The following is an 18,113-nucleotide window of genomic DNA, read 5'->3' as shown; positions in this document are numbered from 1 at the left end:
TCCTTCTCTGTTCTTTAGTTATCCCTCTTGTATCTGAAATGCCTTCCACCTATTTCTCTCTGAGGGGCATCTCTTTATCTTTTCACATTCTTTAAATCTCAATTCTGAATGAGCAGCCACTCTGTTCTGTGCCCGGTTTGGTTATTTGCAAAATCAGCAGTGTTAAATCAACCCTACTGGTGTTTATATTAGTAACACCAGACCTGGTGGTCCCCATATATACACCAGCAGTGTTGATTTAACACTGGTGATTTTGCTGGGCACCCTGGCCGGTTTGCAGAGGTGGGCTCGAGCGCGGATCAATGTGATCGCAAATCTCGCCAGAGCACAATTCAAACAGAGAGAGGTCAATTGCGTGACCACTCACCTTCACCTGCCTTCGTAAAAACTTTCTGATGCGGACAGCAGTGTTATGTGAATGTCTAAGGTGTGCACACGACAGACAAACTAAGCAATATGATGGCATGTGAGGGGGCTGTGTGTCATCGCGCAAAACAAAGATTTAACATTACGATGGGTTCCAGTGTTAAGAGAGCTATTTACTTCCTGCTTTGTTCAAAACAATCACATCCCAATGACGAAAGCACGCCCGGGTTCGGACCGATAAAACAGTGTGAGTGTGTTGCTTCTGGGGGAGAGAGGGGGGACAATCGCGCTGGGGCACGGTTTGGTTTGGATAGTGTGAGTGCGCCCTTAATGTTGCCGTGAACCAGAAGTTGCGATCGACTTCGGTGTTGTGACAAATTTCCCATTGAAACAGAATATCATGCGAGAAAAATAGTTTTTCAGAAATGTAACTGGCAGCAGACTGACAGTAGGAGGGGCCGGAGTTAACGGAAGTACATTTTCAGATTTTGATTAAAGTTTATGAGGGCACATGAATTAAAAAACAAATATACACTCACCTAAAGGATTATTAGGAACACCATACTAATACTGTGTTTGACCCCCTTTTGCCTTCAGAACTGCCTTAATTCTATGTGGCATTGATTCAACAAGGTGCTGAAAGCATTTTTTAGAAATGTTGGCCCATATTTATAGTATAGCATCTTGCAGTTGATGGAGATTTTGTGGGATGCACATCCAGGGCACGAAGCTCCCGTTCTACCACATCCCAAAGATGCTCTATTGGGTTGAGATCTGGTGATTGTGGGGGCCATTTTAGTACAGTGAACTCTTGTCATGTTCAAGAAACCAATTTGAAATGATTTGAGCTTTGTGACATGGTGCATTATCCTGCTGGAAGTAGCCATCAGAGGATGGGTACTTTGTGGTCATAAAGGGATGGACATGGTCAGAAACAACGCTCAGGTAGGCCGTGACATTTAAACAATGCCCAATTGGCACTAAGGGGCCTAGAGTGTGGCATGAACACATCCCCCACACCATTACACCACCACCACCAGCCTGCACAGTGGTAACAATTTTGGCGTTCTGTTTATGCCAAATTCTGATTCTACCATCTGAATGTCTCAACAGAAATCCAGACTCATCAGACCAGGCCAGGGGCGGGTCTAGAGAATTTTTCATGGGGGGGCCGGACTGGGGCACAGACTTAGAGAGGGGTGGCACATTTAAATACATATAAACAGTGAATTAGTGTAACTTGCCCTACATTGAAGGTAATAATACTGTATACTGTATCCTGATACATTCAGTACATTTAAACCTCCTGATGTGTTTTTGTTTTAACCTCCCTCTGGTCTCTGCATGTAATACACATACTGTACCTTGGTTTGCAGAAAAGTCAGTGGACTACTGCTGCGTCTTCCTCTCTTCCCTCTCCTCATGCCTTTCTGCTTCTATCTCTCTTTTTTTCTTCAAAATGAAGAAATTCTGAATTTTTTGAGACCTTTTCATTGGTCCTATTGCCTGTATCTGACTGTCTGTCTGTCCCTAAAGAAATAATAATGCATTTTTCTCAGTTACTTTGTCAAGTCATAAACTAATTTATTTCCTAAAGTTGAATGTTGTCCGCATATCATCTTAATAAAGATATTACATTTGGTAGGGATGTTAACCGATGACCGTTTGACCGATGGTTGACCGTATCAACGTTAACCGGTCAAAGTTGTCGGTTGTCGGTTAAAAAAAGGGATCTGTAAATTAGGCTATTATAGACAGTGGACTAAACCCTACTACAGTTAGTCATCTCTTTCTTTCCAAGATCTTTTTGTGTGAAGTGAACAAATCCCTCACCCTCAGTTTTTCATAACTGGTCTGTTTGTACTTATAAACCAATAAAAAAACATTTGGCGCGAGGTCACTGCTTTTGGTTTCGCATGTTCACAAGGTTTGCGAAAAGTAAATGCTACAGGCTATTTTTTGATAAATTCCTTTATTCGAATAGTAAATAAAATACAGTAATACAATAATTAAAATTAAAGTCTCTCCTGGTTGTGTTCCAAATTATTAACATTTATGTCTTTTAGGCTAACAGTAAAGTGCAGAGTAAATTTTGTTTCTGTAAATCCTCAGCCATGATTTTTACCACTTTATTAAGTTTTGCTTTGTAGAAAGCATTTCTTTGAAGTGAATTTCGTTTTGTATAAATTGTATCTTAATTTTAATAAATGTTTAATTAACCAAATGCATGTATTTATTAAATAAAAAGCAAATATAGCAGAGTATATAATTACCGGTCCGTGCATGAAGGCGCCGGCACTGCGCGTTCACTTGCATTGCATTGTTAATTAGAACGCACCTCATCATAAATAAATAAAACTCAGCGTAGGCCTATATGCCTCATACAAGCATTAAATATCTTTGCTGCATTTGTTCTAGAACAAAAACAGTGCGAGACCTGCTTTAACCGGTGCTTTTACACATTCTGAAGGTGCCCGTTTAATCCATTGGTTTTATCGTGTTGCAGTCTATTAGGCAACATTCCGCATAAGATGGGTTTAGATTTGGAAATACATTACATCTATATTTCAGTGGTAACAGAAAAGGTGATGATGATCATCCTATGTCTTTAATATTACTACCCCAAACTAAAGCGCAGTCTTCTGAGCTGTCATTTTATTAAATGAGCCGCGGCAATTTTCAAATGAGCTTCACAAACGCCTTTATTTTCAAGTTCAACGCGATCACCTAGTACCTAAACTATTTCGAAACTAAGCACGGCGCCGTTTGCGGGACTCATGTTTCGCGCTGTAGGGGATTTAAAAAGTGTTGTGAGGTCTGTGTGTGTGTGAGCCGGAGGCAGAGCGCAAAGAGATGCGAGTTGCGAAATTGCAGGCGCGGCTCGAAATGGCTGTTTATTTTAAATAGCATAGCATATTTTAAACTAATAGGCCTATCAGTTAACCGGTTTCAACCGGCCAATGAGGCTCGGTGGCCGGTCAAGAAAATTTTTCGTTTTCGCCATCCCAAACATTTGGTTGTATTAAATGGCATATTGCACAGAGCCCCAGTGAGTATAGAAAAAAATTATGTTTATGTTGTTTTCTTTAAATATGCTTCTGAGGCTGTGGTCTGTTGCATGAAGCTATTTGAACAACAAACTCTTAATTTTCAAAATTCAGAGTAAGTTTGGAGTCGACAAATCCAGATAAATCCAAACTGGTTTAGATCAGGATCAGATGTTGGACAATGCTTGGTTTAAACTTTGTGTTTTATCTAGAGTTTGCAAAGCCTGTGCACCTGAAAGTGAAACCTGCTTCATGCAACAGAAAATGTACTTAACAAAAGGAAAACAGTTAATAGCAATGAAAGTTTAGAGGCTGAGGCAGGGCCGGGTCTACAGGGGGGCTGGGGGGGGCATTGCCCCCCCAGATTTTCCTTGTGCCCCCCCAAAAATGTCCAGCCAACCTTAAAATAACGGAGTCTCTTTACACAAAAAATGTCTTCATTAGGCAAGCGCTAGCGTTTACAGCTCCCGCCCACTAACGTCTGATTAGCTTATTCAAACCTTGCGGTCTTTTCAGCAGTATTTAAGTCACAGGAAAAGTACTACTGTTCTCTATGACGGTAACTAAAAAAAACGCATCTTTAAAATATATATCAAAAACAATGCAATTTAGTATTACATAAACGTAATAACCCAACACATATTAAATTAAAACTTTTTTTATAGTAAAACATGCCCAAAATAGCACCTTATCCTTTCTTAGACTCACCTCATTATTTATTCATGCAAATACAACAGCCAATGGCAAGTCTCCAGCAGCATTTAATGTGTTTGTTTTAGACGTAGTTCTGTTCATTAAAATTAGAATATGCAGTTTGGTTGTGGCATACTATATAGTAGATATAAATGATATAAGATGGTTATACAGTAAATATACAGTATTGTAACAGCTGAGCATCGCGTGCAGTTTTAAATTCAAATTTTAGCGGTTTTGTCATCGTCATTCATCAGCTCATTCAGCTTGCGTTTGAGGAAAACTTCAGACGCAAAAATCTACAGACTTTTAAGTTCAGGAGCAGCTTTCATTCCGCAAGGTCATCGTAAGGTAAAACGTTGTATTTTATAATGTTGCGTTGTATTATAATATCTAATTTGCTGTGTTATGAACAAAGCAGTGTGATTTATCTTTGGTCTCGTCGCAAATCACACTTACAGTATTTTAGGGCTTGTGCTTTTGTCTGGTGCTGTTATAGGCAAACAGGGTAACCTTTGACGAATTTGTCATGCATGTCAAATTGCTTACATGATGCAACAATATATTATTTAACGCATTGTGCTTTGTTGTGATATTTGAGGTTGCTGCAGCAGCAATGATAGGGTCAGAAATTAATGACAATACAGCTTATCACATTGAAAATACATTATTTTTACATGAAGAAAATGTTTGAGAAGTGGAAATAAAGTTCCTAACAAGTGTTTATTTAGAATAAAGGCCTATGTTGGGTAGGGTAGGTATAAGAATGGCTTTAATTTATCTATAAGTAAAATAATAGATTAAATGCAGTGTAAACATTAATAAAATATAGCTATATGTACAGCTTTATATTTATATCACCTGCTTGCCTGATTTCATTAACTGTGACTAAATGTGTCAAACTAGTGTAATCATTATAACATTATAAATCATTAATCTAATTGCATCTACTTTTAAAATGTGAACGTGCAAAATGACATGTAAATTGCCTTTTATTATAAGACATGCAAAGTAATATTGGATTGAAACATCCATAATTTTAGTGTATGAATCATTTTAGTCGAGAAATGGCTGCCCACCCAAAAATCCTGACTGCCCCCCCAGTCCAGCAAGCCTAGTACCGGGCCTGGGCTGAGGAAATTCTAGACGTTTATTCATAGTCGTATGACATGTTAATGTTTTTGCATGCGCCGAATCAACGCAAAGTTCTCTCCGTGTGTCGACTATTGAGGGCACTTGTCGTCTTAAATAAACCCATGCACACACAGACGGCGCAGCTTAAACAGTCACTCCACATAAAAATGTTACGTTGTTTTTCATTGATCTATTCCATACACTATGAGATACAATAGCGCAACTCTCCCTAAAGTTTACACATCAATATTTGAAGGATATAGGGAGGATTACGTCTGATTGGAACGGGACCGGACACATTCAACCTGTCTTTGCATACAGCTACTCACTTAGTGCCTTTTTAGTGTTAAATTGGTTAAAAGCACTTGAAGGTTAACATTTTAAAACACGTGTAAATTATAAACTATCCCTGTTTAATCCGCGATCGAATCGCATGCGGGTTGAAACGTGGGTTCTGATCCGTATGGATAAACTGCGATCTAACACACCACTATTTATTACAAACGCAAAGGCAAACGTGACTTTATATATTCTTTTAATGTACCGTTAGGTTGTCTTCAACTTTAGTAATGAGCATTCTCGACAGTAACAGAGAGGAGCTAGCTCTAACTTACTAATCGCAGGTTTCCACATTTAAGGAAACATATCAAAACTCAGCTCACTCACCTATGACTTTGTTGTCCTTTTTCACTATCTGCATAAAACTCCTTTCTCCGTCCTCTGTGTTTTTCCTTGTTTTTCCTTGCTTTTTATTGGTGCCACCACCGTTCGTTACTATAAGTGTGCGCCTACTAATTGACTCCGATAACAACATGTCACGGTAGAGTGGTTCCTCGGGTCTAGACAATTTTTCATAGGCGGAGCCTCCACAAAAATTTATATTTTAATATTTTAAGCTAATAAAAAAAATGTAATATAAATAAATCAAAGCCCTGTAAAATATGAAGTTTTATTTTAAGAAAAGCAAAACCACTAGTACATAATTAATACTGACGAGATTGATGGTGTGGGATCAATCCCCCCTGGCCCCCCCCTGGCCCCGCCCCTGGACCAGGCAACATTTTTCCAGTCTTCAACTGTCCAATTTTGGTGAGCTTGTGCAAATTGTAGCCTGTTTTTCCTATTTGTAGTGGAGATGAGTGGTACCCGGTGGGGTCCTCTGCTGTTGTAGCCCATCCACCTCAAGGTTGTGGTGTTGTGGCTTCACAAATGCTTTGCTGCATACCTCGGTTATAATGAGTGGTTATTTCAGTCAAAGTTGCTCTTCTATAAGCTTGAATCAGTCGGCCCATTTTCCTCTAGCATCAACAAGGCATTTTCACCCACAGGACTGTCCGTTTTGATTTCATTGGGACTGTAATAATCATTGTGTGTTCATGTAGGTCAGTTGGTAGCGCATTGTGTAAGCAGTGCAGAGAATCATGGGTTTGATCCCCAGGGTACACACATAGTGATAAAAATGTATACCTTGTAATGCACCGTAAGTCTTTTGGATAAAAGCATCTGTCAAATGCATAAATAGGATACAGGAGTGGATTTTTTTCTCTATATGTGTAGCTTATTCTATATCTTAGACTGACATGACACCATTGTATTCACTTTGTAAGCAGGGCCGGGTCTACAGGGGGGCTGGGGGGGGCATTGCCCCCCCAGATTTTCCTTGTGCCCCCCCAAAAATGTCCAGCCAACCTTAAAATAACGGAGTCTCTTTACACAAAAAACGTCTTCATTAGGCAAGCGCTAGCGTTTACAGCTCCCGCCCACTAACGTCTGATTAGCTTATTCAAACCTTGCGGTCTTTTCAGCAGTATTTAAGTCACAGGAAAAGTACTACTGTTCTCTATGACGGTAACTAAAAAAAACGCATCTTTAAAATATATATCAAAAACAATGCAATTTAGTATTACATAAACGTAATAACCCAACACATATTAAATTAAAACTTTTTTTATAGTAAAACATGCCCAAAATAGCACCTTATCCTTTCTTAGACTCACCTCATTATTTATTCATGCAAATACAACAGCCAATGGCAAGTCTCCAGCAGCATTTAATGTGTTTGTTTTAGACGTAGTTCTGTTTATTAAAATTAGAATATGCAGTTTGGTTGTGGCATACTATATAGTAGATATAAATGATATAAGATGGTTATACAGTAAATATACAGTATTGTAACAGCTGAGCATCGCGTGCAGTTTTAAATTCAAATTTTAGCGGTTTTGTCATCGTCATTCATCAGCTCATTCAGCTTGCGTTTGAGGAAAACTTCAGACGCAAAAATCTACAGACTTTTAAGTTCAGGAGCAGCTTTCATTCCGCAAGGTCATCGTAAGGTAAAACGTTGTATTTTATAATGTTGCGTTGTATTATAATATCTAATTTGCTGTGTTATGAACAAAGCAGTGTGATTTATCTTTGGTCTCGTCGCAAATCACACTTACAGTATTTTAGGGCTTGTGCTTTTGTCTGGTGCTGTTATAGGCAAACAGGGTAACCTTTGACGAATTTGTCATGCATGTCAAATTGCTTACATGATGCAACAATATATTATTTAACGCATTGTGCTTTGTTGTGATATTTGAGGTTGCTGCAGCAGCAATGATAGGGTCAGAAATTAATGACAATACAGCTTATCACATTGAAAATACATTATTTTTACATGAAGAAAATGTTTGAGAAGTGGAAATAAAGTTCCTAACAAGTGTTTATTTAGAATAAAGGCATATGTTGGGTAGGGTAGGTATAAGAATGGCTTTAATTTATCTATAAGTAAAATAATAGATTAAATGCAGTGTAAACATTAATAAAATATAGCTATATGTACAGCTTTATATTTATATCACCTGCTTGCCTGATTTCATTAACTGTGACTAAATGTGTCAAACTAGTGTAATCATTATAACATTATAAATCATTAATCTAATTGCATCTACTTTTAAAATGTGAACGTGCAAAATGACATGTAAATTGCCTTTTATTATAAGACATGCAAAGTAATATTGGATTGAAACATCCATAATTTTAGTGTATGAATCATTTTAGTCGAGAAATGGCTGCCCACCCAAAAATCCTGACTGCCCCCCCAGTCCAGCAAGCCTAGTACCGGGCCTGTTTGTAAGTCTGTAACTCTGTCTCTCTCAATAAGTCCCATAAATCACTCTCTGCATAGTCTTTTTGTATAGATGCTCACTGTCTCTGAGGCCTATTTGCACCCTGGTGACTCCATTAGGTTTAGCAGATGGTAGAGACCTGGGCAGATACAGAGCGTGAGATTTCTGCATTGCTGGCTTCTCCTTGCAGATAATGAAAGCAACACGATTTCCCAGAGCACATAGAGAAAATTTGAGACCTCAACGAAGAAAGCACTTGTGGGCCTGCAGGCGAAACCGTACCTACTGACCCGAACCATTCCATCTCCTCTGTTTTCTTGTTTTATAACACTTTGGCTGTTACTGTAATGCTCAAGAACGTGTCAACAGAGCCCTTCTGTGGTATTCAAACATGTCTGACGCTTCAGTCTCTCACACTGACACACAGTGCTGAGACCGATGTAACAGAAGGTGTAAGCGCAGTGTGAAAGATGTGAGCCGCAGAACGACTGATTCTGGGTCAGTGGAATCTAATTAGGTAACATGTTCATCAACAGCCTCAATATATGCTTTATGGTTGAGATATTTCATATTATCTGCCTGCAGGCTGGATCTTTATACTTCGCAAAAGTGAACTATTTTAATGTGGCGTTTGCATGTTGTGTGCTAAAATGGTTTGGAGGTATTGTGGTCCTGTGAGAAATAAACATTGTATTTATATAAATTGAATGCAAAAGCATTAAGATGAGCAAAAATTGTTATTGCTTTCCTATTAAAATGAGATTTCCTATACTGTACATATTCATAATTACATCAAATAATTATTCCACAAGTCAGACATTTCCCTATGGTAAAAGGAAATTCAATGATTTCTTGTATGATTTAGAAGAGAGTTGATTTTTTATGCATATTTCTTTTCATTTATGCATAGAAGTTACTGTATAGGCTCAGTGTTTGCAGCTATCAGCCTTTTTTACAATTACGCTTTAAAAAAAGGATCTGACAGTGCATTTATAAAGTATACGCTCAATCAATATGTGTCTTCCCTGGGATCGAACCCATGGTCTTTGCACACCTAACCTGATACTGTACTAATTTAAGTACAGCAACACGTCAAGTTAACATACTGTACATCAGTGTGATGATGTCAGTTGTCTGCAACTAACCCGTCCATCCTGGCAGACAGCGACAGAAGCCACTCACAGGGTCACATCCATCAGCGTGGTTACAGTCACAGCGTTCCCGACACTCCAGCCCATATGTGCCATCCTAAATATATCCGCACACACACATGATATAGAGTATGATGTATAGTTATAAAATCAAATGGCCAGTCTTTTGTCCCCTGGCTGACAGACATATGGGTGATTCTCACGAAATCCAGATTTAGAAAGTGTCCAGCATCAAAATTTTAAAAGCCCTTGAAGCCAGTTTTTTGCAGATATAAGATTAAGGTCTGAACTTACTATAAACATTATTTTTAGAGGATTTAAAAAATATTTCCTATAGAATTATTTACATTTTTTGGATGATCATTATCAAAAATTATCATTACCGCAACATGATGTTACATTAAATATATGCATTTACAAACTCATGCTTCGGTAATGAGAACTAAAAAGTTGTCTAGGTACTATGACAAACAAAATTTCAACTTTACCTGGTAGCCATCTTGAGCGTCACAGTCAATTATGTCCCTTCCAACCATTTAAAAAAAAAAAATTTAGTTCCTAGAGGGCCTAAACAATGATTGAAAATTGTTGCGGAGGATGAGAAAATTGGTATTACATTAATATTCTTTATTATTGTCTCAACATTTACCAATGATCACCAAATACCACATGTTTCTTTACTGTAAATGTTTATAGTATAACATGCACTGAAGCTTTTAATTAATTTATTTATTTTTATAAATTTTCCATGTCAAAGAACCCAAATCCAGTCATGGACACGTTGTGGTAATGAAAATGTTCCCCTTAAATGTGGAAAAAACACCAAAATTGGTTTGTATGATGTCATTTGAAATCATGTGCAAAATAGTACATGAAGAGATGTTTATATGCTTCTTATTTTGATACTCTTACTTTGCATTTACTTTTTTTTATCATAATGTTTCATGACACCTCATAAGTCTAATTTCGTGAGAATCACCCATATTAATTAATCCTTGGAAAAAACTCACAGGGCAGGGCTGTTGGCATCGTTCCCCTCTCCACCCTGAAGAGCAGGTACATGAGCCATCTACTGGGTCACAAGCTGCACCGTTGGTACACAGACAAGTCTGGTTACAGCTCAAACCCCAAGTGCCACTGGAGCAAAGGATTGAGCAGTCTACACCCTGCCAACCTGTCAGAGAAAGATGAGTACAGACATTTGTTCAATTGTTTACTTACTGAGCATGAACTCCCAGAAATATTTTATTTAATTTCTATTCAGCATAATTCAGCAAAAAATCTAAATGTTTTGTGTTGTGGCCCTATTAATGGGGTAAGGAGAGGGGGAAGTAAGGTCATTGTTAGAGGAGCCAGAGGATTGGGGTTTCCAGCACCTCACACTGCAAAGCAGTCAATGAGTGGAATATATGTATGGTTTGAGGTCACCATAAGAGCAGAGAGGCATAGGCAGAGAAGTTATGTAGTACACTGGGGTACTGCATTATGAATGGGATGAGGTTAGGAAGTAGTGTCTCTAATGAGCTTCTTCAATGCTGAAGAAACCTGAACGAATGCCGGTGTAGGTCTTTCAGGACAAGTCCATGTTTATGCAACGTGAGGTTCGTCCCATAGGTGTGGTTAGCTGCGGTCAGCCAAATGCTGTATACCCTTGTGGATTCACTCTGCATTTTAAGACTTTTACAGTTAAAATAACCCATACGTCTAAGAAAGTGGTGTGGGTCTTTGTGTATGAGACAGGAGTTTGGATTCACTGATACGGAAAGATAGCGTTTATCAAATTGAGTTTGACAGATATTCAAATGGAGAATGGATGGGGAAATTATATCATTGTTGGGAGTCTCTGATGTCTAGGTGTTATTTGTTTTTTTTCCTGTGTAATAAAGTATTAAAAGTATAAAGTACTATACTGTATGTATGCAATGGAAGTGAGAAGTTTTTAACTTGGTCTAAAATGTCGCAAAATTTGGTGTTATTTGGAATTTAGGGGATAAGCTTTTTTTTAAAGCATTTGATTGGGTTACTATCTGTAAAATGCATAATGAGTCATCAATCTTTTCTCCATCTCCATTTTTCTAGAATAGTAAGGACCAGGTTACTAAATGGGGCAAATTAGCGTGAGAGCGCAATTCCAAAAAAGTGCCGATGGGAATAGTCATATCTGCATGTTATTTACTAAAAAACAGCAAATTAAATAACACAGGCGCAACAGCTGATTTCCATAATGACCAACACAATATACTAAGAGCAGTGCAAATCTGTTTAGGATCTTGAGTTCAACACCATGGACATCACAGCAGAAAATTCGGGGTGTGTAATCCCAGAAAACTAAGCCATGGTATACTGAAAAGAACTGGAGGACAAAAAAAATGAAGGTTTACAAGATGTTTTGAAACAGCTGGTATTGTGTGACTTCTCTTAGTGACTCCTATTTTATGTACTTCAGCCAATAAAAAAGAACATGACTTGGCAAACAATATTTTTTGTTCCTCTGGCATTCCAAATAAACTGTTACATGTTAAAACAATCCTCTGCATGGTATCATGTGTTTTTGGCTCTCTGTGATGCCTCTTTTTTTAGCAATAATTGCAGCCATTTTAAGTTCAACGTAATTTAAGACATGCTTAATTTAAGACATCGATCTTAAATAATGTTGCAAATACCAGTCATAACACATGCACAAACATTAGTAAATTGCGTTGTGTGAAAAATTTTGCCTCGAAAAGGGAAGCTCCTAGAAATGCATATGCAATAAGGTCAGTTGCAAAATAACTAGACCACCCCTTTTCAGCGCTAATTATCCACTGCGCGTCTTTAGTAAATCCCGACAGTTATTTAAATTGACACTTTGTAGTTTTTCAAAATTCATAATATATTTTCAAGACCCTTGTGATGGTACATCGACTTAAAATAGGTTAAATGACATGTCTACCATAGCCTGATGGGGTCTGTATCGCTTTTACTCGTACTTTTAAACTTGGGGTTTCGGAATAGTAACAATAGCACAAAACAAAAAACTAAAAAAATCTGCTTCACGGCGTACGTCACTTCCTCCATTTCCTCAAATTCGGACGTGAGAGAGCAACTATTTATTTTCCTGATGTTTTTGTCATGGCCGAAGCAGCAACTAAGAAAAAGAAACCCAAGGTTTTGTCGGGAGAGACCAGAAAGAGAAAACGGGAGAGTGACAGAATAAAAAGAAGGACGAGGATCAATTATATTGGGCCAGCGTTCGCTCGCTGGCATGAACTAAAGAAGGAGGAGGGGTTTCTGACCGATGCTTACTTGGCCGTCATGCTCTTGGACTAGTAGGTAATGTTATATTGCTTGCATATATATGTCCTGTCTGGCGCCCAAACACTATTTTTTTTTCGTGAATTTTACTGGAGGCTACTTGGAGAGTTTAGAGAGAGACTTATATCATGTGACATTGTGGCGCCGTGGTGGCGTCATGGACACGGGCGATCCGGGTTTGATTCCCCTTTTAAGGCAATTTTTTAAACATAAACTTTAACCGCGGACACCATTCATCTTGAAAACGTGAGCTATGTGATCTTTTGGCATTTTAAATAAAATAAAACCAAAGAAATTATATTCATATGACATGCTGGAAGGCACACTTTGTGACCTAAAGAGTTGTCTTTTTTCCTTTGTGACAGTGCTGCGGCGCTTGTGGCCTCTAGGGGCGCTAGACGTTGAAAATACATGTCTAGCACCCCCTAGTGGCCAAAAAGTTCCATGGTGTGCCTTTAACGACAAAATAATGGTTTGCGCTGGCGCAAGCTGTTAGTAAATCTGGCCCTAAGACTGTCAATTTTAAAGGTGCATTGTGTGGATTTTAGCGCCATCTAGCAGTGAGGTTGTAAATTGGAACCAATGCCTCAGTCCATCGCTCAGCCCTCCCTTTCGAAATACATAGAGAAGGTACAGTAGTCGCCACAGAACATTCATTTCATTGTTTAAGAAAACAGTGATGAAACCCGCTGTGTAGACCAGTTTGTCCTTTAAGGGCTACTGTAGAAACATGGCGGCACAAAATGGCGACTTCCATGTAAGGGGACCCACAATGAACTGTATGTAGATAAAAATGGCACATTCTAAAGTAATAAAGACAGAACGATTCATTAAGTAAGCTCTTTATACACCACTGAAAACAAAGTTATGTATATTATATTATATTATATTGCATTTCTGTCAATAGATCATCCTAAAATTTACACATTGCACCTTAAATTGCATGTATCTGCTAAATGCGAATTTTATTAACATTTAGGAGTATATTAAACTAACACACATGACTTAAAGCCACATAACTCTACTTTTTATTTTATTGGGGGTTTCAGGACAAAGAAGGATGAGAGTAAAGGGCTCATTACTAGTGCGTAGCCGCTACAGTGTAGGTTACGCGTTGGTTTTCATTTACTTTTGTGTCGACGTACAAACACACATGCTGGTAGACCCGAGGCAGTATCCACGGGTGTTACTACAGTAGCAGCGTGACCGTCAATAAAGAAGCAGCTTGGCAAGATTAACCCACAAACGAAGGACAAACAGCAAATTGTTGTGTATGTTTTGAGAAGACCAGCAGTGATGGAAGTAAATAAACAGCGACTGATGTTGCATTTTGAGTTAAAGGAACAGTATGTAAGAAATTGATATCAATTAATCATAAAATGTCCCTGATATGTCACTAGACATTAAGAAATCATTTTCATTCCAAATACTTATATCACTGACAACAGTGGTCTGGCCAGGATATTGCCATTTAAAAAGTGGAGTTGCAGCCCTCAACTGATGTTTATGTTGTCATTTTGTGTATTGGCCACTAGTTGTGTGATTGCAGTACCAGTTTTAGCCACAAGTTTTGTGGTTGCAATACCAGTTTTGGCCACAATCCTACATACTGTTTCTTTAAATCACTCCTCAACTTGGTCCATCTTCGTTCTCACTGTTGCAAACGGAAATACCTATGACGCCGTTTGTTTACCTGACGGGAGGGGTTCTAGTGAACCAATCACAGCGCTTGGGATCCACGTAGAACTGACGAGCTATTAAAAATTTGGCGAGGTGCACGTCAGGCTACGCAGAGGGTGCGGATAACCTACGGTGTAGCTACGGCGTAGACCTTACGCACGACTATAAATTCCACTTTAGAAAAGATTATACCTTCTTTACAGATGCAGGAGCCATCGATTGGGGAACAGGATGCCTGGTTGTGGCAGTGGCAGACGGAAGTGCAGTTAGTACCGTATAGTCCAGGTGGACAGGTCTGGGAACAGTCATCTCCCTAGCAATAACACACAAACAGGAACTGTTAATTCATACATTAATTATATATTGAACTATATGCACAGATTAGCATTACTCATGTTTCCATTAGATACGTATGTAAAGTTTAATTTCTTAGTATTACTAGGTACTTATGTAAATATATATTGTACCATGAACCCATTACCCCCTAAAATAATTTCCAGAATATTAAAAAACATAGTTTTTTTAAGCAGGGCAGCATATTAGTTCATTTAAGATTTAAATATAGTCTCATTGTACCCCAAAAGGCGGATATAGCATTAGGATCAGATCACATTTTCATCGCCCTAAATCTGACGTCCGTGTATAGCTTGCGTCCTTGCAGAGAGTGCCAGAGGACGCTCAGAGCTCTGTGCTAAACACCCGCTTTCACCCAGCTGCATTAATGAGCAGACAGCCCCTGGCCCTTGGCACCTCCCTACATACCCCTGCTAACTACTTCACTCCTGTGCATGATGACTGACAGACACCAGGCTTTAAAATCCTGTTCCCCAGCTAAACAACACCATCACAATCTCTATACTATACCAGGATCAGCAAGAGAGGTGCCTATGTCCCTATGCCGCCATCACCGGTATCTCCTTGCCTCATCCCTGGCTCTGACTGACAGCTGACAAAATGATTTAGACTCCCAATTAGAGGGGTAATGGTAGTGCGGTGGGTAGCTCCTGCCCCCCTCTCCCAAGTGCCGGGGATTGAGCAGCAAAGGACCCGCTCTCTCATTATCATCTGGAACTGGGCCTGAGCGGGAGACAAGATAAGATATGCCACAGGACACCACAGGGGCTTAAAGAGATACCGACTCACTCTCTCTATACATTTTTTTTGTTTCCACTCTCTCTCTCTCGCTTTCAATCTGTCATCATTTATCTCCATCTCTCCCTCTCTTACTTTGATACAATCATTTCCAATATTTTCTCGTACTCCTACTCTTTTCTTTCCTGTGTGTGCTCTCTTTTTCTATTCTCTCTTCCCTATTGTATTCCTCATTTCAAATATTCTACTTCTCTCCATCTGCCTCGCTCGTCCATCTTCTCCCCACATGAAAAGCTTACATCTGTGGATTAATTTTTTATCAATCTACGTGCGGTTATCTTTGTTCCGCTCAAAAGTGACAGCAAACAGACTGCTAACAATGGCAGTTCAGTTCCATGGGAAAAATAGACTTAAAACTATGGGCAAAAGCAGCAGCGTATGGGGCGATAAAGTTAGTTGGTTCCACTTTTTAACAGACCTGGTGAACGAGCAGGAGTCTTTGGCTCACTACTGACCACAAGGATTTGGTGAGTCCCACAAACGCTCTAGATTACTCTGACATGGCTTTAAGAACACTTTACTGTCTCAACTGAGTGACTGAACTCTTTTAAAAGCAGGTTAAAGTAGTCGTGTGTTTAGAGGTTATGCATTTTTAAACCCACACTTATATGTCAGTAAATGTTAGTACACGAACCTGTAGGCCACATGAGCTGAGAGTTAAAAGTAAATTTTTCATTAAGAGGTGTGATATTAGTCTGCTAGAATTGATATTCAAGGGATTGTATTTCCCCTTATGACGGCAACACACAGCATGCTTTCAAAACTACATCAAAATAAAAGACATTATGAAACATAATTGTTTATTATAATATATAATAATTGTTTATTAATTAATATACAGTAATTCAGAGTTTCTCAAACTTTTTCAGCGTGCGGCCCCCATTGAATACGGTGAATCATTTTGTGGGCCCCCCCAAAGAAAATGTATGACATACAACATTGTAAAACTTAACATTTTAATTAAACAAAAGATATTAAATTATTCAGTGTAGTGCTGTTGGTTAGTAGCATTATTTTTCTGAGATTTAAGTACACAGAATTTATGATAAATTAATTTATTTTATAAAAACCGGGGCCCCCTGGCACCATCTCATGGCCCCCAGTTTAAGAACTACTGCAGTAATTAATACATTATTTGCCAAAAGTGATGTTGAACTTTAAAATATTGACATCTTTGCGCTTTATTAAAACAATTTATGAAAATGTGTATAAACTGAAGCGCAGGTTTGAGAAGAATTTAAGTAGCCTTGACAAAATGTTACACAGAACACGTGTACAAAATTTATAAAGACAGAGCCTATAGGACAATGTCTGCCAAATTCATTTGGACAACTTTAAATTTTCTCAATATTTAGAATTTTTATAAATCAGATTCCAGATTTTCAAATAGTTATATCTCGGCCAAATATTGATCCCAACAAACCATACATCAACGGAAAGCTTATTTATTCAGCTTTTCAAAATATGTACCGCAAACAATTGACCTTTATTTTTGTGGTCCTGGGTCACAAATGAGAATCAACAAATATGAACTTTTCCCCAATTTGAGTAATATCGTCAATTAAGAGAAAACATTTGCATGAAAAAACTGTGCTCCTGTTGAGTTTTTATGTTAATCTGTAATACCACAATTATCCACTAGATGTCGCACTTTCAGTTTTATAAAAAAACTGAAGAAAATTTTTTTTTTACTAATTTTAAACTCTGTGTATGTTTTGATAATCGTTCTGAATCTGATCTCTAACAAAATTCCTTCACAAAAATGCAATATTTTCAGCTTTTTGATAAAAAACTTTTTATTTTTAAAGAAAAAGACCCATATTTAAGAGTTTATAAGCAGAGAAAAAATATAGATAGGATGAAAAGTTTTTTCCCATTTTGTTTGTTTGTTTATTGTTTGTTTGAAAGCAGAAGGTCTGTTCTTCATTTGATATATTTGTATGTTTAGTAACAATAAGATTCATTAGTTAACATTAGTTAATGTATTAACTAACATGAACAAACCATGAGCAATACATTTGTTACAGTATTTATTAATCTTTGTTAATGTTAGTTAATAGAAATAAAGCTTTTAATTATTTGCTCATGTTAGTTCACAGTGCATTAACTAAAGTTAACAAGATTTTAATAAAGTATTTGTTGAAATTAACATTAACAAATATTTAAAAAATGCTGTATAAGTGCAGTTCATTTTTAGTTCATGTTAACTTATGTAGTTAACTAATGTTAACTAATGAACCTTATTGTAAAGTGTTACCATATGTTTTTAGATGGAAATTTTCCAGGAAGACATTTTGTGAAACTTTTGTGAAAAAAATGCTTGCGGGCAACTTTAAAAAAAATAAATGCTGGTGGGGAATAACTTAATAAGATATAAAACTGTAATCAATGTATGCTTTATTAACTGTGATCTTTTAATTTTCCTATGGATTTTTGTATTTGAAAAAAAACAGATTTGCCTTTCTGCCAAATTATTAATTAATCTA

At 37.8% G+C, this 18,113-nt stretch overlaps 1 protein-coding gene across 2 annotated transcripts in view; it reads right to left on the bottom strand.

The window, feature by feature from the left end:
- megf11 (multiple EGF-like-domains 11) overlaps nucleotides 1-18,113 on the bottom strand; it is a 170,010-nt gene that overhangs the window by 33,292 nt on the left and 118,605 nt on the right. For both annotated transcript variants that reach the window (XM_065283262.2, XM_065283263.2), the window contains exons 12-14: nucleotides 14,668-14,788; nucleotides 10,512-10,675; nucleotides 9,496-9,598 (exon numbers count right to left, since the gene is read on the bottom strand). In XM_065283262.2, the coding sequence (XP_065139334.1) occupies nucleotides 9,496-9,598; nucleotides 10,512-10,675; nucleotides 14,668-14,788 (388 nt within the window). The remainder of the gene's footprint in view (nucleotides 1-9,495; nucleotides 9,599-10,511; nucleotides 10,676-14,667; nucleotides 14,789-18,113) is intronic.

This window comes from Paramisgurnus dabryanus, chromosome 9 (assembly GCF_030506205.2).
Source record: "Paramisgurnus dabryanus chromosome 9, PD_genome_1.1, whole genome shotgun sequence".
Classification (NCBI taxonomy): Eukaryota; Metazoa; Chordata; class Actinopteri; order Cypriniformes; family Cobitidae; genus Paramisgurnus; species Paramisgurnus dabryanus.
Note: the sequence above shows the minus strand (reverse complement) of the source record. Positions and strands in the feature narration are given on the sequence as shown.